This window comes from Bemisia tabaci, chromosome 1 (assembly GCF_918797505.1).
Source record: "Bemisia tabaci chromosome 1, PGI_BMITA_v3".
Classification (NCBI taxonomy): domain Eukaryota; kingdom Metazoa; phylum Arthropoda; class Insecta; order Hemiptera; family Aleyrodidae; genus Bemisia; species Bemisia tabaci.
Genome location: NC_092793.1, coordinates 3,954,225 through 3,981,795, shown reverse-complemented (window position 1 = coordinate 3,981,795; position 27,571 = coordinate 3,954,225). Strand labels below are relative to the sequence as shown.

At 36.3% G+C, this 27,571-nt stretch overlaps 3 protein-coding genes across 5 annotated transcripts in view; 1 reads left to right on the top strand and 2 right to left on the bottom strand.

Moving 5' to 3' along the window:
* Positions 1 to 1,987: 1,987 nt before the first annotated feature.
* Positions 1,988 to 5,154, bottom strand: LOC140225169 (double-strand-break repair protein rad21 homolog). Its single transcript, XM_072303036.1, has 3 exons — positions 4,946 to 5,154; positions 4,130 to 4,288; positions 1,988 to 3,318 (listed from the first exon to the last, which is right to left on the bottom strand). Exons 1-3 carry the CDS (start codon positions 5,105 to 5,107, stop codon positions 3,193 to 3,195), a joined length of 447 nt encoding a protein of 148 aa, XP_072159137.1. The 5' UTR covers positions 5,108 to 5,154; the 3' UTR covers positions 1,988 to 3,192.
* A 1,277-nt stretch (positions 5,155 to 6,431) lies between these two features.
* LOC109032186 (RAD21 cohesin complex component verthandi) overlaps positions 6,432 to 27,571 on the bottom strand; it is a 74,996-nt gene continuing 53,856 nt past the window's right edge. Inside the window, exons 1-8 of one of the 3 annotated variants that reach the window (XM_019044178.2) lie at positions 19,172 to 19,330; positions 17,481 to 17,643; positions 13,992 to 14,221; positions 11,287 to 11,470; positions 10,004 to 10,163; positions 8,650 to 9,027; positions 7,733 to 7,953; positions 6,432 to 6,959 (exon numbers count right to left, since the gene is read on the bottom strand). In XM_019044178.2, the coding sequence (XP_018899723.2) occupies positions 6,447 to 6,959; positions 7,733 to 7,953; positions 8,650 to 9,027; positions 10,004 to 10,163; positions 11,287 to 11,470; positions 13,992 to 14,221; positions 17,481 to 17,624 (1,830 nt within the window). In that variant the 5' untranslated portion in view covers positions 17,625 to 17,643; positions 19,172 to 19,330 and the 3' untranslated portion in view covers positions 6,432 to 6,446. Of the gene's footprint in view, positions 6,960 to 7,732; positions 7,954 to 8,649; positions 9,028 to 10,003; positions 10,164 to 11,286; positions 11,471 to 13,991; positions 14,222 to 17,480; positions 17,644 to 19,171; positions 19,331 to 27,571 lie in introns of those variants that run through there. The other 2 variants (XM_019044179.2, XM_072302832.1) reach the window with 2 other exon arrangements.
* pps (protein partner of snf) overlaps positions 22,561 to 27,571 on the top strand; it is a 37,864-nt gene continuing 32,853 nt past the window's right edge. The window contains 2 exon segments of the mRNA XM_019044192.2: positions 22,561 to 23,169; positions 25,160 to 25,348. Of these exon segments, the coding sequence (XP_018899737.2) occupies positions 23,049 to 23,169; positions 25,160 to 25,348 (310 nt within the window). The 5' untranslated portion in view covers positions 22,561 to 23,048.

Genomic DNA, 27,571 nt, shown 5'->3' with positions numbered 1-27,571 from the left:
TTATTTTTCATGGCTTGTCAGTGTTTGAAGTATTCGATGGGACATCCCATTAATACTGGCAAATACCAGAGAATTTTTTCCCTTCTTCAAACGTAAGCACAGAAATATTGCTTACCGTATGTACAAAAATAAATATGTCTATCTCTTACATCTTGAATTCAATTTTCATTCTTTTTAGGACATGCCGAATCAATTACTTCCTTCCTCTGAGAAATCTCCAGTAATCTCAGCCTTAGAAAGCAAGCATTACGCAAGGAATAAATACGTTTGTACTGTCCTCTGTAAACTTGAAACTTAACGTGTTCAATTTGTATCATAGGTTTTTGATTTCCGTGCAATTGTACATATAATATTTAAATAAACGTTTAAGAAATCGACCCAAATCTATTTTTGTTCCGTCCTTTTCTTGCCTTAAATTTTTGACTGAAAACCTTTGAAAATATATGCATACTTGTATAAATGAATTTTTTGGAGCCAGCAAGGTTTTAGATATTGTATTTTTGCCGCTTTCTTTACGCTGTAGCACATAACTTAGTTTATGTTGGAAAAAAGTAACAGGAGAAGAAATTAGGGAGGAAGAAATTCAGTTAGGCTGATTGAAGTTAAAGCGATTGAGTAGTGAATAAATGAAACTGAGTATCAAATTCACAAGTACCGTATATTGTAAAGTGAAACATTGAAGAAAACAACAAGTTTGATAAAAATTTTACAATTTAAAATACCTACGGCTAAAGATCATAAGATTTACCTTTGAAAATTCTGTGAAAAGAAAAGAAAGTCATGTAAAAAATATAACTCTTTGAATGTATTACATACAAATTTTGAAATGAAGTGAAGTATACTTGACTTCACTTACCTAAATCTTATAGCTTAACACACACAAATAAAATTAAATACTGTACACTGAAATAAATTTTCATTTACATAGACGGACAAAAGTAGAGGGACTAACTTGAGGCTTCAGCTTTGAGGTAGAACCGCGTGACAAACAAAACCCTCCTCCAACAGTAATTACAAATTAGGCATTTTTTGGGGGCTTAGAAATACTTTCCTGATCCAATGGAGACTGTTTGTGAACAAATTTTTACTGAAGGGTTTTTCACAAAGTACCAAATTCCTGCTCTTGGAGAGAAGTATCACCGCCACCAATGTTGGGGCACCAGTAGGCTTGCACAGGAATACAGAAAGGTGAAAAACTAAAGTCTATACGGCTTCGCTGTACGACTAAAAATCACGCCTCGTGTTCAAAACCAGTCCACACAGATTAGTCATAACGCATCTTTCGAAATCACTACCCTGCCTGTCCCACTCTAATGCAACTGATGCATAGCATTGGATTATCTTATAAGAAGCGCATTGCATTGAAACTTCCTACCACCAATGCACAGTAGGGTCTCAAAACTCTTCTGCGAGAATGACCGACCAGTGTGGATTGGTCTTGCATGTATTCAAGCTTTACTGAACGTCTTCCAAGAATTAGCACGGATGAAGTTTTAAACAAGGAATTGACACAAAAAAACAAACTGCATTGCGTAATTTCAAGTCTTATTCTATTGTTAAGATGAGATATTCTCTGTATTATTTTTAGAAATTTTGAGAGAGTCTCAAGCAAGAGGACAACATTCACAAAATGTTGTTAGTTCTCATTTTAAAGGTGAAACATGGAAGGAAATTTCGCAACACAGTTTGTTTCTTTTCGCTTTTGGGGGTCATATTGAAAGATGAAAGTAAACAATTTTTTCACAACCAAAATTTAGAGGGAAATGTCTTTCAACTTTATCCTTGTCAAAAACATTTTGTGGCATATATCAACAAAAAAGGTAGAAAAAAATATTACACCCTCCTTAATTCCAAGTTACATTTTCCACGGAATAAAAATACCTCAAAACAGGATTTTTGTTATTACAGTAGAAAAAATCAAATCAAGGTATAGACAGAAATAAATCCGTCCACCTAATTTTATCTGCCTTCTGCACTGACTCTCTACTTTCTTCATCTTTTTGGTTTTAACGGTAAAACAAATGAGTTAAAATTTGAAAAATTTCCCTAAGACAAAAATTACAAGCTTTGTACAAAATTTAATTTTAAACAATCATTCTAAACTATATACAATTTTATTTCAAGAGCTTAATTACCTATTCATCAGTTCCCGACGACCAGAAAATATCTACGAACTAAAAGCATCAGGGTTTGCTCAATTTTTGGCACCAAGTATTTTCAGCATGACTGCCCATGATTTTCTTCATGAATATATGCAGGCAAAGATATTGCAGCAGAAAATATAAGTCAATATTTGGGAGAAACAGAAATGAACAATGAAGAAAAAAATAAGGAGCCAACAGGCACGAATCAGCATGCTTGAAACCTGAGGAGGGAAAATCAATATGCAAAAGCCTTGACAAAGGCAACAATTTACATTTACCTAATGATAATAAAATGTTTGAACTATCGAAGTTGATAACGTGATTGAAATAAGTGATGTTTCTGGAGATAATTCCAAAAAAATAAAACTAATCCCTGGACCATTTGTGCAGATGAACTAATGAAAAAAAAAATCTTTGAAGTCTCTGTTTTTCATTAAAGTACCTAAAACCAATGATTAACTCATTTTATAGAACAAGACAAAATAAAAAGATCATCGCACAAAATGGTAACAAAATATGACAATAGAAATCATCACTGAACACAGTGGTAAGTCAAATAAAACAAAAACTGAGCAGAGGTTTGTCAATAAAATAAAAGAGGTCAGTATAAACACGAACTGGATTTAACGAGTTTCATTTTAAAAAAAACCATAAAACAAACTCTTGACTCCAAATGGTACTTGGAGGGAATCAATCTATATCTTAAAAACAACGATTGGAATTCAAAATTCAAATTATGTCAAACCTAAAAGAAAAAATATAAATATTTGAGAATGACATCAACGTAACAACGGCAAAGTGAATAGAGAAATCAACTTGAGTTCTAACAATTGCAAAGAAAAATAATTCTGTGAATATTTCAGAATAAAAGAAGACACAAGAGTCCAGAGTATTTAGAGGAATAGCAGCGGGTAAGAAAATCAATTGAATACTAATCACTAAAAAAAAGATAACTAGGGCTCATGGTTCCATTGCTGATGCACTTGGCAGAGAAAAATTGACCAACCTAAAAGCAAATTATTTCCCTGATGCTGTGTGGTACTTAAATTTACAAAACAGGATTTAAGAAATTAGAGCCCCTGGTGATGCCGATTTCGGCGTAAGATTCAGACTGTGTTAGTTCAAGAACCTGGAATTTTTTCAGCACCAACAAAGAGTAGAATTTCTGAGCAGCCTGAAAACAAAAAGAGAAGTTGTTTAGCAAAAAAAAATCTGACAAAATTTGGCAGATTCATTTGATCGAGCAAAACCTCTCAAAAAACAGTGATAACCCTTGAGCGCAAAATTACACCTCTGTTTTGCTTTAATTCATTCAAAATTAAGTCACCCAGAACTGCAAATGTTAACAGAAAAACAGGGGCTTACAGGATAAGTACATACATAGGACAGTTGTATATCATGCAATGTCATACTTTGAAAGACAGATACCAAATTACTAATTTCGCAACGCTGTGTGGAGATGCACACAGGCAAGTTACAAAATCCTTGTAACATATTAATTAAGCAACATGTTTCTGTAAGCCCCAAATGTACTCTTATATACCTCTAGAAATTTTGTTCCGAATAATGTTCACCAAATTACACAAGGTGAAGGGATCCTTAGGTTATGATATCACAGAGGTAATAGAGGTTCCCTGAAAATCTACCAAATTACATTGGGTAGAGGAACTACTACAAATTATTGCATGCTCAAAGCATGAGATGTGAAAACAAAGAGATGAGGATTACATAAAAGGATTACTCTATTGGTAAACATATTACCTGAATTTCACACAAACATAATTTTCAGTAATTCAGTTATTACGTTTCAAAATGCCATGTGTTTTTAAAAATGCTAGTTTTACCAACATCAGTCTTCCTCTGAAAAGTAGGGACTACCCTGACCTTTACACTACTGAGACTGGTAAGACATAAGTAAAATAAGGAAAGACGAGAAAAAAAAACATGGTCAAAAGAACCTTAGAAGAAAAGTTAGCGGAAATTACCTGCTTGCGGTTATTTCGATGGGTGAGATCAGAGAGGCATAACTTATCAACACCTTGATCATACTTTGTTTTGATCAAGTGGTAGAGCTGACTTGCTCGCTTGTTCAAGACGCGCTCTTCAAATTGTTCAATAGTTTCATCAACAGCTTGTTCGTCAGCCTAAATGATGGGGGGGAAAAAAATCATTTGAAATGTTCTGCACAAAACTTGATACAAACAAACAAAAACACTTGCCTGAATGCAAAACTTAAATTTTTGTTCAAATTTGCAAATTTTTGGGTTTTCTTCCCCTGGATTAAAAAAAAAAAAAAAAAAAAGTCACAAAGACTACAAAACCTTAGAAGCACCAGAAAATGAGGATCTTTTCAAAATTCTTCCAAAGATTCATTTTTGGTGTGTCCTTGTCTTCTCTTTTATATTTAAGTCTTTCGAGAGAAATTGTGCAAGGCTTAGACATTTTCAGGACCTTTCCACATTACTTTAGCGAGTTGTCTACAAGAACGCATTGCTTTTCGTTCAGCCTTTGTATAAACAAATAATTAGTCAAAACAAAATGAGGGAAGGAGATTGCTTTTGAAGTATCATTTTTCAGTTCATCTCTGATACCTACAGATAAAATTCCAACTCAATATTCACATTTCTTTTGAGAACCTCCTTTTGAGATGTAAATCTGGTTTGGCAAACAAGTTTCGCTGCAATTTCACCTATAAATGGCACCTCAGAATCAAATATTTTCAATGTAGATGACCAGTGTGATGGTCGACAACTCTATAGAGTTGAATTGTTTGACAGTTAAAAAAATATACGAGAACATACCGGTCCGACTGAAACGGGGAGCTCATAATCTTCGTGCCATGGAGTGTTTTGCCCTCTTTCAGAAATAGCGCCAGGTGTTGTGGCAGGCGGATGGGTTTCATCATAACCCATGTTCGCCATCATTGGATGCAGTGCTGAATCTTCGTAGCCCATGTTTTCCATTAACGGTGCTTCTTGCTCCGAAGGTAAAGCCTAATAAACGATAAATAATAATAATCAATAAAAACGAACAGAATAATGAAATAACAGTCACAAAAGGAATGTATGAATGACCATTTGTAATACTAGATTGTCAACTGAACCAACAGATCCACAGTACCAGGGGGAAAATCTCTTGGGAAACTCGACTTTCCCTCATTTTCCTGAGAAAAATTTAGGATGTCATTCAATGCATTGACGATGAATATTAAATCTGCTGAGTTCTAAAAGATAATGCTGGATTACGATGAGTTCTCAAAGTAAGAAACTACAATTTGGACCTCCAGTGTCTAAACCCCAATAGTGATTCGAAAATGAGTTCGCTCATGCTGCAATCCTTCAGGTCCCAATCACATCTGCCAAATTTTTGTGTAAGAGTAACTAGAATTTACTTAAAACGAGAATCTACTAACGATATGACGAGAACTAAAATTACTTGACACCTACTTGTGAGTTTCCTATCATTAATTGAGATACTTCCCACCTTTCGCTTGAAATGAGTATCCACAGGTGTCTTACATTCCAAACTAAGTCTGGGCCTTTGAGAGCATCTTACTGAAAAAACTTCTGCCTTTTCTTTCCTCTAAATAGTCAGATTGGTTCCATCCATTTTGACAGAGCTCATAAAAAATTACTTTCGGAAAAAGGCATCGGAAAGGGAGGAAATGGAGTGGTCTTCTGACTCACACATTCTTTGTTGTTTGAAAAATACTTCCATACTAAGAAGATTCTTCCCGCTCTCTAACATGGTGGAACTGGCTTGTGATAGATTGCATTGATTAAATCAAAATCTTGGCTGATTTTGAATTTTAAGCTGGAAAAAGGACAATAGCCCCGGTTTATGAGCCTAAAGAATCATTCTTAACCAAAATATTGGCAAAATTAAGAGAAATGAAAGGACGATTCTCTACAGAAAAAATCTTTCATTTGATACATACAGTAATCAACTTCTGTATCAAGTACAATGTTTATTTCCAAAAAGAATCCTTCTTTCATTTCTCTGAATTTTGCCAATTTTTGGGTTGAGAGTGATTCTTTAGACTCATGTGCAGAAGCTTAAGGGGTTATGGTCCTTTTATTGGGCTAAAAATCGAAATCTGCTGATATTTTTGACTCGATCAATGCCACATATCACACGCTAGTTCCACCATGCCACGAACCTGGACGAATTATCTCAAAGGCCAAACTCTGAAAATATTTCAATGTGTCAGTGGCGTGACATTTCTACAGAGTATTTCGGAATAGCTAACGCGGAACTCTTCTCCAGTTTAAAAGGAAACATGCTGACAACAGCTTTAGATCTTTAAAAGGAAATGCAAGACAACACAATAAAAATGTATACGAACCTGTTCGGGATTTCTGGTATTAATTCAGACATAGGAGGGTACGGAGCCGGAGAAGGTGCTGGCGCTTGTTCCTCCATTAAGGGCATTCCAGGAGTAGGGGCAGGAGTAGCTGGAGGAACAGACATCGGGGGAACGGACATGGGTGCTTCTATTTCCTCCGGGATGGGCGGCAGGGTTGTGTCCTGGATTGGCTCGGGAACGCCAACAGATGGTGGCATTTGCATCTGTGCCGGTTCAGGAGTTGGAGGTGGAATTACAGGTGTTGGCGGTGGTGGGAGTTCTTCGACTACAGGTTCCGCTGGCTGTTTCCTCTTACGGCCTCGACCTCTAGTTGCGGGCTCCGGTTTCTCTACTTCTGCCTCTGGTTTGCCATCATTCATCAAATCTAGAGGCATTTGGTCAGCAGCGTTATCTGCTCCGTTGTAGTCTTCATTGGGTGCTGCCCTCGAGGTTAGGTGCCGCTGGTAGTTCTGGAAAAAATTAAGCTTGGTTAAATATTTGAGGAGAGGTTGGTAATGAAATCTCTGGAAGAGTCCTAAGTTAGTTCTCTAAAGTATGGGTGCCTTAAAGATTTTTTGGATTCTAAACAAGTGCCACCACCATTCCAGTGCCAGTTCTAACCATTTTTTGGAAGTTTGACAATGAAAATCGTCTTACATTTTTGTTGTTCAACCGATAAATGGACTTCAACACTGAAACTTTGAAGTTGATGTGATAAATTAGGGTTGTTCCAGAATTTAGGAAATGAAATGCCCTGACATTTTCCTGATTTTCTTGGCCAAATTTGGACTGTGACATTAATTGATATTCCAGATAATTTAAAAGACATAATTTGAAATAGTTTTGGACAACATTTGTTTGTTTGTTTTCAAAACATCAAGCCCTTTCCAGAAAGAAAGTAAAGGTGACTCAACAACTTTTCCTTTTTGTCATTCTCTTTGAAAATTCCAGGTTTTTCCTGACTCAATCCTGTATTCCACAGATGTGGCAACTCTGGCGATACAGTACATGTTTCCTTGTCAAAATTTCACATAGAACACAATTTGCGCAGCGAAAATTAGTGAAAGCAACTCCTTGCCAAGGTATCAACGATCTTCTATGCGTAAATACGAATTTCCCGTTCATTGAAGAAACATTTGTTACACAAGTTGTTTTGCAGAGAAAGGAAGCAAGTATGAAGCTTTTTCATACATTCGAGTAAACTAAGTTTCTCTCGCAATGATTTACAAAATTATATCTTTACCTTGAATAAAACTCGGGCAGGAATTGGACGTCCCGGTAGGGCAAAAAGTTTTTCAACACCACCTGTCTCCTTCCAGTGCATTAGCCGCTTCGTTGGTGGGGCTAAGTCTAGCGTTGTAACAATATCACTAGTGTCTGAGAGCTGCGCTTTCATCTCTTCTCCCGAAATATTTTTGATTTCATCGACAATAAGCTTTCTTTTCCTCTTCGTTTTGGTCAGCCCTGTAAGTGATGAAATTCGGTTAAGAGTTGTAACAACTACACATTTTTAAATAATAGCTTTTACACAAAGTAAAAAAAATAATGGCCGATATATATCTGTATAAATATTCAAAAGCAGTGTATATTCTACAGCTCTGTATGAATTTAAGTGGAAGGAGGGGAAAGCCAGATGAACTGGTACTAACTTTTGAAGGAACCACTTTTAAAGAGATAAAAGGTTTTTGTTGTGTCTAAGAATGATTTTCTGTGAAGCTGGAACTTATCTGGTTTATAAAGGAGTCTTGGTATATGCTAAGCCGGAGAATTTAATTATACTTTTGGATTAAATTACAAAAGAGAAAAACCGTAATTTTGATAGTGAGACTAATAAGTTGTGAGCTTAAAGGCCAAAAACTTCGGGCTGTTATGAAGGGCTACTTTAAGCTTGTAGATGTTCAGTGATGATACATCAGTCGCTTGGCTCTTTTCTTTTGTCAGTTGTTCCAACACCATATCTGTTATTGGATTAATGTTAAAATTCCACGCTAATATCTCGTTCAGATATTGATTTCTGAAATTCCTTTTATGCAAACTGAAAGGTAAAGTTTCTGAGAGAAAGATATTAATAATCTACTTTCATTCATACTTTATCTGCGAATCCTCAGCAGAATTCCTACGCTCAACACACAAAAAAATATAAATTAGAGGGATGAATACCTTTGAGGGCAGAGGCATCTACGGGAGCAAGTGCAAAACTTTCCTCTTCATTCTGAAGTAAAGTCGTATGATCGGCAGCTGGTTCAGGTTCTTGTGGCTCTGGAAAAAGCGGAGGTGCCTCTTGGGTGGGTGCTTGAGGCGGGAGCGGGGGCGGCATCATATTGTTGGTATCTAACGGTGAAGCCGGGCGAGAACCGTCCGAACTGGGTGCTCCAGGACTAGGCATGGCATGGTCGAAGTGGTCATCATCATCACTGTCTGCGGCATGTGCAGGTTGTTCTTGAGGCATATCCAGCTGTGCCACAGAGCTTGTGTCAACAGCAGGAACTTCTGGCATAGGAGCATCATCAAACAAGCCACCTTCGAACAACCCTCCTGCTGTCAAAGTAAACAAAACCAATTGATAGATGAGAAACATTCAAAATTTAACTATCAAGTGGCAATGCTGCTCCTTCGTTAAATCTAACTTTAAATTTAACTTTCTCCAGTTTTCCAAATGTTTTGATAGGCTAGCGCCTGTGAGGGCTATAAATACTTTATTGTAGAAATGAATGGTTCCAGAACTGGTAAAAATTTAGATTTTAGTGATAAGAATCTTTTAAAGTAAAATTGTATGAATGAAACGCAACAATTAAGTATACCAAACAGTAAAATTCTAGTTTCAGATAAAAAGAAGTTGGAAAAAAATTACCGATCTAAAGTTATGAAGGTTTCCTCTTCCTGTTGACAAACCATGTTGAAACCTTCAAGTGCAAACTTCTGCATTGACAGGGTCATAGATTTATCAACAACAAGAAGCACTAGCACCATATCGGAGCGATGGGCTCCATTCACAGTCATTCCTTAATCAGCTCCTTTGCAGTTTGTATTATAACCAAGGAAGGTTTGAGGAGGCGTTTTATTTAGCATCATATAAAAGACAATTTTGGCTAACTTTGAGTGAAATTGAACAGTAAAGATACAAAAATAGATCTTTAAGAGGGGTTGCCATGTTTTGCTTCTTCAAAAAGCACAGTACAAAATGCATGTACAAAATGCACATGAAAATTTTGTTCAGGGTGTCAAGTTTCTTTCCTTATTCTTTGACCCTTGAATTTTCTGTTGCCCGAACTGTCTGTGACCGTTTATTCCAAATCAAAAGAAATGCAAAAATAAGTACAGCTGAGCACCAAGCACCAGTGAGTATCGGTAAAGGCTTGAATTTCTAAAAAAATTTATGGTAGATTGGGAATGAGCACTTCAGGACTCTGTGTATTTCATTATTGCTGAGAAAATTCAGTTCAACATATTTCTTTCACAGTTTTAGAATTTAAGCAATTAAATGAGCTAAAGAAAAAAAGAAGTTGGTACTAACCAATCATATCTTGGCCTAAATTCCCACCAAAGCCATCATCTTGAATAGGTGCATCAATTTCTAATGCAGCGCGGTGATTCAAAAGACTACCTGCAGAAGTTGATGGTAATGGTTCCTTGTCCTTGTCTAAATCAACATCATCACTGAATAACAGATTTGCCTGAAAGGAAATGATAAAATAGGGATTACAAAAATACCGGTGTACAAAAATAAAACATAAAAATTGGTACACAACGTTGCAATTAGAGACAAATATACTTTCTTTCGCATGCACCCGTCAGCTTTGGAATCTATTCATCTTTTAAATAACATGAACATGGTTTTTCTACTATTTTTTAAGTGTAGCAGTGGTTGGTGGCAGCGTAGCGGCCACAGGCCTCTATATAATATATTTTCTATTAATATAGAACCAAATATAGGAACAAAAAAAAAGTGGGAAAGCTCCAATACGTTCATATTAGAGAAGCGCTCAGCTGTTTTTTATGTAGGCACGTTTTTAAGCTCCCTGAAGACGATGAGCACAATTGCAATGAAAGAACTTGCTCACCCAAATTTCAACTGTACACAAAAAAAAAAAAAAACCGGGGATGAAAATAACAATAGACAAAACAAATAAATTGTTTTTCTTTCGACGACTATCCTCTCTTTCATATAAAAGACTAAAATTTTTGGTCACAATGAGCCTCTGGACAAAGAACAGATTGAAGCACCTCGGAGGGGGTTTTCTCTTCAAAATTTCACCAGAAAAACAAATTACCTGAAGGAAAGTACAGCAAGCAACTTCTTCACAAGACATAATTGTGTACAATTTACATTGGTTCAACAGCAATAATACAAAATGACATCATTTCATCACTCCTCTGATGTAAGGGCGTATCTCTATTTTCACAGGAGCCGCGGAAAGCATAGGCTTATAAGGAGAACAAAGCTCATGTTGAAAATGAGATACGCCCTTACGTATGATGAGCGACAATAATTGGTATAGTGAAACTTCCATTTGATCCTTGTTGAGATCACGAGTCAGTCAAGAGTTGCTTTCCCAAGTAGGTACCTTGAGTATTAATCGTTTCCTACATAAATTTTAGAAGATGAAACATGTGATGTTTTCTTCTAGTTTAGACTTTGTCTAGTGGCCCATTACATCTTGACCAGCGGGTTCTTCAGTCATGAACAATCTGCACCCGAGTTTAGGTCTCCTCATCACTTTTTGGCGTTAATGAAAAACCATTGTATTCAACAGGTAAAGTACAAAACCAACAAATAAAAACAATTCGACTACTTACTTGATCCAAGGATGGTTCGAGGGTAGAGGCACGCAACAACTCTGGCGCGTCTGTATCAAACTCCATATCACCGAATCCCTCCTCATGTGAGACTAAATTTGAAATGTTGCCGTAATCTTCACGCATAGTAATTTCTTCTGCTCTTGACTGATTTAAGCTGAACTGAGCTTCAATGTCAACATCACTGGCAGGGAAAAACAGACCAATCAATCAATAATAATGGTTGCTTTTAATGAATTATAGGTCTCATTAAAAGGATTATGATTTCTCTCTCACGTTTATTTCTATTCATAAAATGGACCACTAGACAAGGTAAGTATGAATTTCAGCATTCTGATGCATATTTCTTAACCAAAATTTCACGTAGAACACGATACGCACAACGATAATTACCGAAATCAACTCCTTACAAAGATATTTAATGATTCCTGATGCGAGAATTCAAACCACCTGCTCATGAAAACTCAATGCTCTACTTGATTCACATCGCGCGCTAAATGTTATCATGACAGTCTCTGCGATGTAAAAATCTGGCAACCTCAATCTTGACGCTTTGGCTCAGCTATAGCAAAGAGCTTGATGCAAAAACGGCTTTTTTCGCCCCCCCTCTGGAAGTTTTTCAGACTTTGTCTATTGATTACTCATACTTGAGCGCTTCTTTTCCCAAATTTTCAGACTCCCAAAAAATTTTGGGGGGAGCTAGGGGGGGGGGGGGGTGGAAGTCAAAACCTGTGAACCTCGATATCTCTTGAACAAAGAAAGACATTGAGGTCCGGTTTGGACGAAAAATCGTCTAAAATTGCATACTTTAAGATTCTTAAGGTTGAAATCCCGATATCACATTTTTAAGTCAACATATGTGCTTTTTTCCAGTTTTTAGGTCTAGAAAATTTCTTTTAAACGAAAAATTTACAAAGATCTCAATTTTTTATTTGAACCAAAACCAGTTTTTTAAATTGTTCGTCTTTTTCCGCATCCAACGAGTGGTCCATTAAGCTGGGGAACCAAACGGTTCCGGAGTTATGATCGATTGAAGTTTCCGCTCAACGCGCGCCGACCGATTTTCGCGCGCAAAAAAGTCGGATTTGACTGTTATTAGATCAGATTGAATGTTCAAACTGAGCAAAATGCTTTATTAGGGACTCTTGAGGGTCGATGAGTTCAGAAATTACCGATACTTCCAAAAAATTCACGTTTTCAAAATTGCAGCTTCGGACAGGACCACTGAGCGACCAGTCGGCGCTCAGTGGGCCTCTAAAATAGCGCTGCGGAGCTGTAATTTTAAAAACGTAAATTATTTGGAAGTATCTGTAATTTCTGAACTCAGCGACCCTCAAGAGTCCCTAATAAAGCATTTTGCTCAGTTTGAACATTCAATCTGATCTAATAACAGTCAAATCCGACTTTTTTGCGCGCGAAAATCGGTCGGCGCGCGTTGAGCGGAAACTTCAATCGATCATAACTCCGGAACCGTTTGGTTCCCCAGCTTAATGGACCACTCGTTGGATGCGGAAAAAGACGAACAATTTAAAAAACTGGTTTTGGTTCAAATAAAAAATTGAGATCTTTGTAAATTTTTTGTTTAAAAGAAATTTTCTAGACCTAAAAACTGGAAAAAAGCACATCTGTTGACTTAAAAATGTGATATCGGGATTTCGACCTTTAGAATCTTAAAGTATGCAATTTTAGACGATTTTTCGTCCAAACCGGACCTCGATATCTTTCTTTGTTCTAGAGATATCGAGGTTCACAGGTTTTGACTTCCACCCCCCCTAGCTCCCCCCCAAAATTTTTTGGGAGTCTGAAAATTTGGGAAAAGAAGCGCTCAAGTATGAGTAATCAATAGACAAAGTCTGAAGAACTTCCAGAGGGGGGGCGAAAAAAGCCGTTTTTGCATCAAGCTCTTTCTTATAGTTTGAAAAGTGTATGGCGGGAAATGAGCATTGCTCGGTTGAGAAGCTTGCTGAAACCGTTGTAGTGCGCGGTTTGACTCACGTAGAGCTTTGAGTTTCTTGTGAGCGGGCAGTTCAAATTCCTCGTAACCAATGTGAAATGAAAACGTTAACATCTTTGTTAGGAGTTGGTTTCAGTAATTTTCGTTGTGTGAATCGTGTTCTACGTGAAATTTTTGTTCAGAAAAATGTATCAGATTGTTTGAATTCGCACCTTGTCTAGTGGTCCATTGAAGAGTTCTTGAAGAGGGGCCTATAAGGTCCAGATGGGCTCAATTTTTTGGGGATGGGTTACCAAGACAAGCAGCAGCGTAGCTGAGACCAATGGCTCTTGCTTGTCCACCCATCAGGAAAAAATGCTTTTATAGAATCAATGTGAAAACGCTGCTGCAACATTGATTTTGGCACAACTTTTTTGTAACCACTTATTACCAGGTGGATAAATAAGGCCGACTGGAGTGACAAAAACTCTAATGTTTTATGGGTTGGTCCTGCAGGGCACTTCTACGTTTTAGATTTGAGCCAAAATAATTTTGTAACTCTTGAAATAGAAAATGAACGGACACAAAATATTGAGAGAAAAATAAAGAACATCAAAGGACAGAATTGCTGGATTCAAGGGGCACGGAGATAGGTTTTTTTAAGTGATAAGTTAATTCTCCAAAATAAGTAATAATTTACTTTCTTTCGTGAATTAATTGGTAGGAATAGTAAAGAGTAAAATTACTTGCTTCTGTTTCGTACGGAACTTACTTCAATTCAGGCATTGCAGTGTCGAAATCATGGAACACTTCTGGGAGTGTGATTGCGTTGACGGCAGCTTCCCTATTGTCCTCAGGCAAATCGACCATTCCAGGCCTGAAAGCCATTTTGATTTTGATGAAAGCTTCATTACAATCAGCCAATAGATACTTAGCCTTTCGAGAGTATATTCTCACAACTCCCAATAGTAAGTGACCAGAAGTTCGGAGAGCCATTTTCACCTAAAACAAAAACAAATCTCATTAGAAACTTTCTACCAATTAAGATTCCGAAGGAAGAAACTGCAACCTCTGCTGTCTTATGAAATTACCAACACTTTTAATGACAAAGACTCTTGTTAAAAGGGAAGTAATGAGGCAATAAATGAAAAAGGTAGCATCCAGAGAAATGAAACCAAGCATTATTAAAACCATGCATCCTCTAAAGGAAAATTTTAAGGAGGAAAAAAATAGAAAATAATGAGAGGAAAAGTTAAAGGATTTGAATGTTTTCACTCAGATATTAGTGTTAAATGGTATCCAAAAACACTTAAAAAGAGGAGAGAAAACAGAGAACTAAGCGGTAAGACATTTAAGTTTTTGAACTTGAACTGAGACCAATTTTCAAGAAGTTGTAAATCTGATATTGAAAATAATAAGTGAATTGGAGATTTGAATTTTTTATAAGTTACATTTCTTTTTTGAATAATCAACAAACTGTGGTCAAATTTTGAAGATGTAAGGACTTTTTGATAATTTAAAGGATATAATGAAAAGAAAAATAATATTGGGACGTACAGGGTTGCCACAGAATTGAAGAAAAGAAATTCCCAGACATTTCCCTGACACATTTTGGTAAAATTTCCTGACAATGGATATGCCAAAAGATTTTAACTTTTAAAGATTTGAAATGGTTTCCACACAAAATCTGTTGTTCAAATTGTCAAACCCATTCCGGAAAGTAAATAAAGGTGACTTGACACTTTTTCCCTGACACTTTCATCATTTTCCCTCACATTTCCAGGTTTTCCCTGACTTTTTAAAATTCTCTGACATTTCCCGTTTTCCAAGTATTCCCTGACCGTGGCAACCCTGTGGGACAGTAATTACGCAATAATCATTTGAGACACGGGGGAACACTCCTCTTGAGACAAACTCGCTGATATCTTGGGTGAAAGGATCTTCTGAGCAATTCTGAAATGGAAAAGACCAATAAGTGCTGGGATTTTAAGCTGTAAAAAACAAGAGTGCAACTGTGCGACACTCTGGCGTATCTTGCACTCAATGTACAAAAAATGGAGTGCAAGTGGTAAGTTGGCATGGTGTCAGAAAAAATTTCATCAACTTAAGAAAAATAGGAGAAAGCAAAAAACCACAGCAGAGATGTTGGAAAAAGCAGTGCCAGGGGTTAAAAAATTCATTAGTCCCAAAACCAATAAATCATACCTTTAGGAAAATACACTGAAAAATTACCGAGTAAGTATTGCCCGTTAGACTGCACGAATGCCAATCTTGTTTTGCCATGTTGCAAACTTCTTAACATTCCTCATTTTTTAAATATAAAAATACTCCATGTCATTTCTCATAAACTTCTCTCACTTTTCCACTCTGAATAAAGAAAATTGTGTAAAAATTTCAAGCAACAGACTTGGTTCTTTCTCCTTTGATAAAATTAATGGGGAAAAGAGATTTTGAAACCCAGCAATCAAGATCCTGCAGTTCCACTGTTGAACGTATTAGGATCTTTACTGCCATGCTAAGGAAGAACGCCGTATGAACATTTCAGAGTTGCCAAATTTCCCCAGATAAAAAATGCATTTTGCAGGAAAGTTGTGTATAGTTTTCCTAGAAATTTTCAGATATTTTAGACAAAAGTCTGTACAAAATTGTCTGAAAAATATCCAACAATTTTCTTGAAAATTCGTATTTTATTGGAAGAAATTTGGCAGTGCCTGATGACTCATACGGTATTCTTCCTTAGCACGGCAGTTTACCCCTCTGCCTCCTCTGTATCTACACGCGATAATCTTCCCTTTAAGTAAAAATATTAAATTTATAGAGGTACATTGAGTTCAATGCCTTCCTCTAAATAGGGATGATCCAATTTTAAAATCAAACAAAAAATCCATTTTGGAAAAAAAAAAAAAAATTTAAAAGGATTTTTCCAAAGTTGAAAGTTCTGGGTATTTTCACTAGTGTTTACTGGAAAATTTCAGTAGAAACTGTAGGTTAGATATCCTTAAAAAAAAAAAAATACATGAGCAAAGACTTATATACCACCTTGCAATCTGAGATACACATTTTTCGACTTAGGCAATCAATGCATTGGACACTACGCACGGAAGGTATTTCCATTCATGGAAACTTTAGCTTTATATGATTCATAATACTCAATGCCTGGACTAGAACTAGGGAATGCAAAAACTTTGAAGTTGAAAAACATTAGGAGGAGGAAATTCATAATAGAGTCAGGAATTTCTTACAGCCCTGCCTGGGGGCTGTCCCTGAATTTCGTAATGCTCAGGGGGAGGATCGAGGATAGTGTTATGCCATTTTGTTTTAGTGTGTTAAAGGATAGGGCCCTACCTCACAAAAGCGTTACAAGGGGGAAAAAGGTGTCATTACAAGGTGTCAAAAATGCAGAAAAGGTGCATTATGTAATTTAGGAACAGCCCTTAACACTTTGAATATAAAACTGTAAAAATTGTCTCTAAGTAGGTAGTTGCTGAAGTCAGGATGGAACTGAACTTTAAAAATGCATCAAGGCAGTTGCCTTCCTATAGTCCTATTGTTTAGTCCTATTAAACTACCAAAGATAGATGAACTAATCATAACAAAGAAAAATCTTGATATTGAAAATAAGTAATATAATAAGATTAAAGAAATTAATTTTATTAGAGTAGATAAAATAAAAAATCTAATTAATTTGAGTTTTTCACAAATTAAAATCAACCAAAAGTGGAAAGGAAATATACCCATTTTAACCATTAATCATAAAATTAGAATGAAGAAATCAATTACTAGCACTATACTTCATGCTGCATTCCGAAGAAAAGTGCAAGGACCTTGTTAAAAGTTCAACTTAGTGCATTTTAATTCATGATGAAGAGTTTCCGATAAAAACTGTGGACAGTAAAGTGGCGTGTTTTGCATTATATCAATTGATCTACCATTTAATCCTATGGAAAAGGATCAAAAAACAGGGTGTTCGCAGCGAACACCGTAAGAATTGATTGTTTACCACAGCTTCAAATGAGAAAATATGGATACTCGATCATTCATGCCACGCCACTGACTGTGAACATAAATAAACCCTGAACTTATAAAGAGGGTAGTGGCATGAGGACTACATTGAGTGCTGTTACTGCATTATATACTTTCTTGTTTTTACGAAGTTGAACAATTAATTTATTGGTAATGAAATTGCCAGGCATTTTGGTCCTAAGCTGATGATACAAATGGTAAGGAAGAGAGATTAAGAACAAATACTGTTTGAACTAACCTTCGGTTGTAAGATACCATCAACAGACTTTTCAATATTCGTCTCGAATACATGAGCTTTGGTGAGCTTCTTATCCCAATGGGCTGCCAGCCAAATTCGGGCCAGAGGCCCTTTTTTGGCTAGCACGAAGTGCGCGTAAAACATGATTGATTACTTGAGCTCACTGAAAAACAAAAGAGAAAGCATAAAAGATCAGTAATAAATGGTGATAATGAGATAATACAAGCTGATAATGTTTTCCAAATTTTCTATTCCCAATGTTTTTCCAATACCTGTCTATCCACTGTGAGATGAGAAAAGCTGAATTAAGCATTAAAATCATTCAGGGGGTGCTTACAGATCAATTTATGAGTATAACGACTAATAAAATCAAAATCCTCCATATTTTGGACCAACTGACTAAAATGAAGTCATCATTTTGGCAGACTGCCTTGTGGCTCGCTCTGCAAATTTATGCAGATTTTGTTTTGCAACAATCAGGAGAGTAATATATTTCCTTTCTGTTGAAAATGATATGAAATCTGGTCTTGCGGAAAAATCCATCCTACAGTTGGAGGGTGCATTCCTCGAAATATACCCATCAGGGAATGCTAAAACACAGAAAAAAATAAGTGGCTTGCGCCATCAGGAGCGCAAACCCCAGCCATTTTTTGGTCAACAAAGCAAATCTGTTTCAGGAAGTGCTATTCATACCTGTGGTTTAGTTGCCTCTAGAGAGGTTGAATGATAACGGATACATCCCTTCTTGGAAATAGAAAACATTATGTTACATTACTTAATTTTTGATGAGACTGAAGAGAAAATGTGAGGTTACAAAAGATCAATTTTTTTTCTTTGATTTTGTCATTATAGGTTAACCTTAAGCAGACTGTAAGAAGTCTCCAATGAAGATGGCGAACACAGGGAAGAGAAAAATCATGTTATATGGGCTCGACTAAGGCTTGCGCTTCTGTTGAAGTTGTCTGTATACTCTGAGCACAAAATTAGCGCTGGCTAATGATATGGGTACACACTGTAGAGTCAAAAATATCAGGAAAGGGAAGTAAGTATACGCATGCCTGTGAGGATTTCAATACTTGTTTGCAAAGTATTAATCAGGAAAGTGACTCTTAGGAAATGAAAACGTTCTCAAAAATTAAATTTCTTTAAAGTGGGAAAATTCTGGAAGATTGGAGTTTTTTAAAACTACCTTGAAACCATGATAAAGAATCAGCTGTCAAAACGAATGATCAGGATTTGAAGGAGAGTATTGGAGGGACGAATCGCAGAATCAGCGATTTCAAATACCGCAAACCATAACCTAGATCCAGGTGGCGGACTCTTACTTATTCCTTTGAGTTACAAGAAGGGATGTTATATAAGTTGCTTCGGTATATAAATGGTCGGATATTAAATACTAATAGATGAAATGGTAGCATGGTGTTTATCCAAATTGAAATGGGCTACGAAGGAGGAAGCTAGGCTCAGGAGGGAAAATAAAACGGACACTTTACGATAATTGAAGTGCCCAATGGTGACAGCTTTCTGGGTTGTTGAACATTTCAAAATGGCAAAAGCGATGTAGATAGCTCGACAGATGAAATGATCGGAAAAATGTGTCACGTTTGAATAACGGAAAGTGTTATTATCAACAACTACGGGGAACTCCAGGGGCTGGAGATGTGTTTGAAGTAGAAATTGACTGAACAAACCCAAGAAATGGTGATGTCCGCGTGAAAGTAGCTGCTCCTAAATTTTCAAAGTGCAGTGTTCTTGAGTAAAAACTTATTCCAACACATAACGAAATTTATTAATATCTAAAAATGAGCACTGACAACAATTTCTATCAACAAATTGAAAAACAAGATGGCAGGCGAAGGCGGTTGTCACTTTTTGCCGCCAACAAGCGAAGTACGGCTTACGGATGGACGAATATCGAATTCGAATGCGATTATTCAAATATTTGCTTTAGGAACCTAATCTGCCGAAAAAGATCGATAGATAGAGTAATCGCAACAAACGCCTTAATAATCGATTCTTTACCACAGTTTCTAACGGGGAAATATCTATATTCGCTCAATCATGCGATCACGCCTCAGCACTGACTCCGAGGCATGGCAAAAGCTCAAAGCTGCTTCGCACCGGCTCATGTACGGTGGAGCGAAACAAAATAACGCCTTACTATGTACCCAACTTGCAAAATCTCAAAGGATCGAAATATTTATTTTATTTTTAATTATTCATTTATTTTATCTTTACAAAATGTTTTTTGTTTCAAAATTCATATGGCTAATTCTTACATACCTATATTGCAAGATAACATGATAACAATGATGAGGTCCTGCGTGCGGTGCGTGCGGTCCAATGTGCGTTATGAATTTTTCCAGTAAAGTTATAATGGTCTATTTTTAATAGAGGAGCATCATTAGTATTTGAAACAAAACTCTTTGGGTTTGGTTTGTTCAGACTAAAGACAAAATTTTCATCGCAAGCAAACAACTCATTAAAGCTTAATTCGCCTATTGTGAATTTTTCATAGATCCGATTGATGTTTTGAGGAAGAACTTTTTCAATTTGACGGTCAAAATTCTCCGAATCGTAGGGCATGAGTGCTATGAAGCATGCATAGGTACAGGGTCGGATTTACCATTTTTTCATTGCGGAATAAATATGCGATGACTGCTTTTTAGACCTCTCAATCATGTGCTATGAGATACCTAAGATAAAAAGAGCGAGAAAAAAAATCCATTTTCGCAATTTGCCGCCAGGGACTCCAATCCTCCCCCTCCCATCCTAATATGGTCTCAGGCAAAAAACCATTTTTTCTTCATTGTTTCTCTGAACTCTTTCTCCACACGAAAAGGCACCTTTCCCTCCCAATCGAATGATGCTTCATTGGAAATTGAAGCTGCGTGAATAACGAAAAAAAATTTAATTTCCGGTCCAAAAATGCACCACACATGTCTTGTGCATCCGTGACCATGAGCCACCACGTCGCGTCGCTCGCACGCACTGCGCTGCACATGTGGCGCCAGCGATGCAAAATTTCAAGTAATTGTATTAAATGAGAGTACATAACAAACAATCCATCTCATTTACAATTAAATTTTTAGATTAACTTCCATGGACTCGGTGTACAATCGAGCATACATAAACGGTAAAACCTTTTTTTTTTTTTTTTACTTAATTTTTTTTCTTCTTTAAAAAATGTCTTAAATTACATTTCAAAGTTTATTTCTATGAATTTTTGGATAATTCTATTAGATATATACGCAGCCCTTGCAAGATCCTTCAAGTCACATGAAAAATTCATTTTCATTCTCATTTTTTAGCGGTACATTAACTTATTACCTTGTCAAATGGTCAAATGATTATTTCTTCAGTTGAAATTAAAATGCCTTTTTCAGGTGTAGGCGGCAACAGTGGTTAATCGCAAAATGGCGATCGTTCATCCACGAAGTCGCATCGTTCATCAAGATGTTTACTTTTTGCAGGCAAAGACCCCTCGGAATGAGCAGGCAAGATGGCTGCGTGGCGCGACGGGAACTCAGAGCAGTTCGAGCACTCTCTAACCAATACCTACTCTAACCCATCCTATCGTCTGCCGTCTCCCCACCTTTTATCTATCCAAATAATCATGTTTCCAATAATGTAAAATGAATCAGTGAGTTCGGAAACACTCCAACACGGTTTTTTTTCGATTTTCACTTTTTTACGGTTTAGTTACACTTCTGGATAAGTAGAAGCATCTGCACGCAAAAGGATATTTCGAAATTGCAATCGAAGTGCTCGAAACGGCGACAGGAAAAGGGAAGAATCGAAGAATTTCATTGGAAATACCAATTTTTGGCCGATCAAGGAAACGGGTGACTATCCGATGCGGTTTTCTTTTTTCGGTTCGGTATTCCTTGTGCCAACAAGTTATATAAATATTCAAGCGTTATTCAGGTAAAAAAATATAAATTTTTCAGGGCAGACAATGAAAAATCAGTATCTGAAACTTGGTGCGTTAAAGTCTCTAGAGTACTTCTTGCGTCCTTTGGCACCAAAAAAGTTTTTCTTAAACTAACTTCTTCGCCCGCTGCGAAGTTTTAGGTGTTTCCTGAAATTTTTTTTCCGAGTTGGTGTATTTTTCGACTCACTGATTCAAATGTCATCTTAGGTACCTAATGCTATATTTATGCTCCATATTTCACCCCTTGATGCCTGATGGTAAAATTCACCACTTTTTGGATCGTTATGTACTTTTGTAGTATAGTTATCAAAAGCAGAAATGTGCAAAGATATTTTTTAGCAAATTTTTCAAGAAATATGCTAAGTGCCTCGTTACCTTTAACAGGATGTTTCCCAGAAGTTGTACCATTGTGCCACAAAAAAAAATTTATAAATTTGTGCGAATGCTGAGTTAAATTTTTAGCTTGATGGTTCATCTTCACATGGAAATATTTTTGGTAGAATTACAATCCACAATGAAAGTCTAGCAACACAGCTAACTTAGCAAAAGCCCTCATATTTCTTGAAGTCAGGAGAGGGTAATATTTCTCCCCCCTCCTCCTAACTAGTTCCCCCAATGCTCCTGAAAACATCTCTGCTGAGCGCAAAAATCCTCAACTCATCCCTCATCATCTGGCATCCCCATGGCTCAGATATAAATGAAGCCCTCCTCTCTTATTTTCCATCAAAATTCAAATGTAAGTAGGTACGTTTAGAATTTGATTTCAATGCCTCAGAACGCTGCGGGGCCCCCACACAAGCTTGTGCCAGATATGCTAAAGATTTTCCCTCCTTAGTAATCCTTAAATTATATCAGAAAATGTCTTGCCAAAGAATTTTGAGAATTACCCTGGTTAGTACTTGGTTTGGACTCTTTTAGAAATTTAATCCCGATCAAAAAGGTCAATTCCCTGAGCTGAGCAGTTTAATTTTTCTCCGAGAGTGAAATTTGTGCTTGCGCCATTATGTGCAAAGAGTAGAGGAGAGGAGAGAGCAACAGAGTATAATCATGGAGTCCGAGCGAGCTTCATTCAGGCTCCACCAGCTACTCCCGCTCTGTGATCGCCTCTCATTCGTAGGGGTCTTTGCCTGCAAAAACGCTCATCGTTCATCAACACCATCGGTCATCTTGAAGCCTATTTTAATCAATCTAATCCAATCTAATCGGAACTATTACTTTAAAACTTAATTTTAAACCTTTTCCGAATTTTGATAAGAAATTAATCGACGACAATAATCTCTCTTAGTCTCACCCTACAGCTTTGGAATAACTGTAGTATTCTCTCGAGCCAGATATTCGAACAAGAGCGACGCTCGTATTACCTCCATTGGATATTATTTACAGATGGCGTCTTATGTTTATCTGAATTTACCCGAATTTCGGAAGTGTCGCGATAATAATTTTCTTGAATTCTGCAAGCAAATTCGGATCTAAAGGAAAATGTGCCTGCAAAAGTTGTGTTTATTTATTGTGTGAACCGCCACCTCTCGTTTATCCATGCTCTTTTCATGTGTAGTGAATGAGTGCGATACCCCCCAGTGCATGTTTTCCAAATCTCATTGCACCTTACTAATGTAATAGATGAATAACTCACCATGTCCAGTTCAGTTGTAATAGAAAGAACTGAAGAAAAAAAGAATGATGACACTCTGGTCATCATTGTCAATGCGGATGGAACGTTGTCTGTCGACCCAGATACTCTTCAAAAAGTTCTAGGTTTGTAGCGGGAAATCACGATTGACTTTATTTCTCTATTTTTTAAGGATGCATGAATTCTTACGGAAGATTTGTCAGCTCAATTTCTTGCCTTAGAATCAATGATGCTTCACTCAGGCATTCAGTGCGAAGGGGTTCTCAAGCCCTTACATTTGTGGACCTACGTAACATTTTTCCACACAGACTTGAGTGCCAGATCCATCCTTGAAATGTTGAGTAGAGTGATGAAATTCTGCCATCACGGTAGACTGGCACTAGTTTGATCTAATACTTTAATTTTTTTTTTCTTCCTTTTTTTCTAGTTTATTACAATTATGTGTATCGACGGTGAAAGTCGGCAATCACATAACTCGGTTTGCGATGTCGCAGACTTCCTATCATCCTATATTTTTTAAACAGAAAACTACTCAACGGCAATTCTTTAAAATTGTCGTAATTTTCCTTCTCTACGCAAAGAAAATCCTGCGAAAACTTCAAGAAATGATGTCAATTTGTTCTCCTTTTAAAAAATAACAAAGAGGCGGAGATTTTCAGACCCTGCAAACGAGTTATATGATTGCCGACTTACACCGTCGATATACAATAAATTATACAGACCTAGAAGATGGTCTTTTTACAATTTCGTTCAACAGTTTAAAATTAAAGTTTTACAAGGCACTTTGATGGATACTGAGTATAAAACACAATAGAAAAGAATAAAAATAGAAATGAAGATTAGAATAAAAAACAATAGAAATAAGAATAAATAAAAATAATTAAAAGTAATAGATCAGTAAGAATAACAATGAAATTAGAATAGGTAAATGTAGAAGCTATGGTAAATTGAAAGGGAGAAAGAAGTGAAAACTTAAGTGAAAAGTAATAAAACAATAAAATTATAAAATAAGATAAATTAGGAAGGAAGGTGGCCATAAGTGCTAAATGCCTAACTATTTGCACAATTACTAACTATATACATGAGCCTGTCTTACCAAGCTCATTTGCATCTAGGGCAATAATATTTTAATGACTACAAAATCTGAAAGAATGAAGGTATGCAAAGGAAACATAAACATTCAATTTTTCACTGAAATTGCGGTCACAGTAGGAAACATCGAAGGTAGTGCCTCCAGCGATAGCAGCACTCACAAGAAAAGGAAAGAAACTATGGTATTCAAAGTGTCCCTGAACAGACTGTTACATCCCAAAGTTAAAATAATCTAGGTACCATGACTTATTAGAGCGGACGCATCGTATGTTGAGACGAAAGTCAAGTATTGCTTAGGTCACCACTCATCAGTAGTGCCATCTGACTGCATGTATTAACCCATTGAGTGGTGCTGATTCGGCGGTAATCAGAGATTGACATTTGTCTCAACTTAAGATGTATCTGCTCTACTTAAAAAACGCCTAATGATGTTGATTTGTATTTGTTGGATAAATGTCTACTGCAGTTCCAATCTTTCCCAGTTTTACAATTATAGATTTCACCAACTTCATAAACAGGACAAACCTCCTCAGTAACTGGGGCAAAATTTATCAGTTACCTAGAACTTTGAAATGATATCCAAATTCTTAAATTTGAAAAAAAAAAATTATCAGCCATATTTACCTATAAAAATACATGAATTAAAGAAGAATGAATTAATTTCTCCATTAACTCCATTCATTTTATGCTGTTGAAAGCCGTTTTCTGTAATTAGATTATGGCAACTGCATGTCTGAGCTTTTTTTAGTGGGAAAATTTCTTCAAGTATCTTTTAAATATCTTTCTGAGTGTTGAGACCTCATTGAATTCACATCAATAAGACTCATGTATTTTCTATTACAGTGCTTGGAAAGTATCCGATTTGATAGTACCACACGGAATTGTACTCAAGTGCTGGGTCCATACCATTTTGGTGGGAAATCAAAACCCGAAATTAATATTAAAAACGCAAAATGAACTCAAATCTTTTTCTCTTGTTTGATAATACTTACCTCTAATTAAATTGCCCTTTTTTTACTACAGCAAGTCAACAAAACACACCAGTGAGTATCCTGCAATGTGTTGATAGTGGCCAGCCAGCAACCGATGAAGAGAACGAAAATGGATTAAAAGCAAATTTAGTTGTTGAAGGCTATTTTCCGCAGAACAACAATGTACCTGTATCGACAGCTCTTGCTCCTGCCACAATATCAGCCTCAAATCCTGTCATCGGTAATTATTTTTCTTCGCTTCTAAAATTTTCACTCTATAGCTTAATGTCCTTGTCTCTTGAATTTAGCTGTTTTTCCTGCTGAAACCCTGGTTTTCATACCTAATTCTGCTTACTAATTTGACACCCATGTAATGAACTAGGTAGGTCTATTTCAAAATTAGATGTACATCCCCTCCATTTTCAAATTGATCGGCTATTTTCTAAAATCTTAAGTGAAACTCAACAAGGTCATTAGAAGGAAGATTCTATTACCATTGAATATATCTTAAGCACAAAGTTAGCCCTTCAACTCCTGAATAACTAAGCACAACACTAATTTTTACCTAGTCAGGGTGGACAAAATTTTCTAGCTAAATGCACCTAGGATCACAGGATTTACATATGAGAACAATTTATCACTTTTATAAAGTTAAACTGAAGTTATGAAGCTGAGGCTGACTAAAATGTAGCCAGCGTGAACTCTTCAAAAACAAGCTTCAAAGGACCAGACGACTTATTTTACCATGTCTTTCATCTTTCCAAAAAAATTGAAAAAAGGATCTGGCTCAGGTTGCCTAAAATGATTAATCAGTGTAGTGGACCTCAACTCTCCCTAACACATGTTAGTAGCTGATTCAAATTTGAGGTATGATTCCAAGAAACACTCGAACTGTTGGTAACATGAATCTTACATTTAAAGATAAAGATACATCATACTAAAGGTCCTAGCAGGGTTGAAAATCTGTCTCAACCACATGTATCTTTTCCCCCATTCCCACTCTTTATTCTAATTTATCCAGTACTCTAATCCAAAGTTTTTTTGTTGTTTTGGTGTGGTTTGGATCTAACGATTTTTCATTTCAATCGTCCATTCTAGGAAAAAGCAGTGTCTCTTGTTGTTTAATCTTAACATAGTTACTAAAGTTCTGTTCATAATTGAAAAAATGACCTTGCTGATTGAAAAAAAGAGAAAAATATATCACAATTGAGTAATGCTTGGTTCCACTGCGGATGTTTTCTTAGAAAAAATTCTGTACAAAAATGCTTCTGTTACTTTAAAGCAAAATGCATAGATTTATATTGACTCTTGAGACTCTCTCTTCCAATCCATTAAGTGGTAGCTCCTTGATTCCCAAGTAACTTGGTTCCCTGTTACTAAATACAACCCAGTTTATATTTTACAACATACCTATCTCAAATCGTTATTCAGTTTCAGCAAACTGAAGTTCTGCCTAAATTGTCCTACACCAACTTTTATGAATAAGGTGGACTGTCTGCTGCTGGATGTTTTATAAAGTCATTTGAGAATGGCGTTTTGTTTCGCAAAAAAAATTGAATTACACTTAGGTTTGGGCATAGGTAAAGAATTCCTTCTGTGCAGAAAATTCAAAAATGCGATGGAAAAATAACCTACTCTTGATATAAAATCGAAAATTAGATACAGCACCCCCTCAGTCTCGTTACAATAAGCACTTGACTTTTCATTAATCAAAAATTTGGTCTAATTTTAAGGAGTAAGTAAAGAATTTCTACTATTGTGAACCAAAAAATCTATACTTTTTGAATTTTTAACATATTTTCTGCTCGGAAAAATTCAAATGGTTGTTTTGACATTGCTGAGGCAAATATCCGTACATATATTTTTAATTCTTCCAGCGCAGAAAGCGTACCTTTATCATTCCTTTCAATAGATAGGAACCAAGGAAAAGGTTTCCTGCAAAGTCCTTTTTGCCTAATGCAATCCATCATTCTCTTTTTCTAAATATGCAACTGTGTTGGGTTTTTGCGAAATTTTGGTGAATCAACGAAAATTGCGCGCATCTGGTGCCTGTTGAAAGTGTACTTTTTTTTTTCTTTCTTCAAAAAAGGACCTACCTTCTGAGTGCATAAAGTGCGGCCTTAAAAATTCTTTTCTTCATTTTTTTTGAGGCACACATTTCAACTCAGTACTCCACATCGCAGCATTTAATTCTTTTGATCACTTGCTGGGATGGAGTGCAAAATCATACATTCATCGAGAAAGTAATCAGATCTTGATTAATAATTTCTGATTGTATCTTTCTTCATCTTGTTACTTTTAAATCACTTTCATTTTGTTTTGTTCAGCATCTGAACAACACTGTGTCTAGCAGTTCTTGAAGTACAAGTTCCTTAACAAATTTTTGGCAGTTGAAATGCTAAAGTTGTTTTCTGTGTCAGGTTTGATTAAGGAGTTTGATTCCAAAATAAGGCTGTTAGAAGAT

Bases quoted from the DNA above. Each gene is read 5' to 3' on its own strand.
- LOC140225169 (XM_072303036.1), bottom strand. From the start codon at position 5,107: ATGGAAAACATGGGCTACGAAGATTCAGCACTGCATCCAATGATGGCG. The intron at 4,289-4,945 runs GTATGTTCTCGT...CCCATCATTTAG, and splicing joins TCCCCGTTTCAGTCGGACCG to GCTGACGAACAAGCTGTTGA. The intron at 3,319-4,129 runs GTAATTTCCGCT...TTTTGTTTTCAG, and splicing joins ATCGAAATAACCGCAAGCAG to GCTGCTCAGAAATTCTACTC.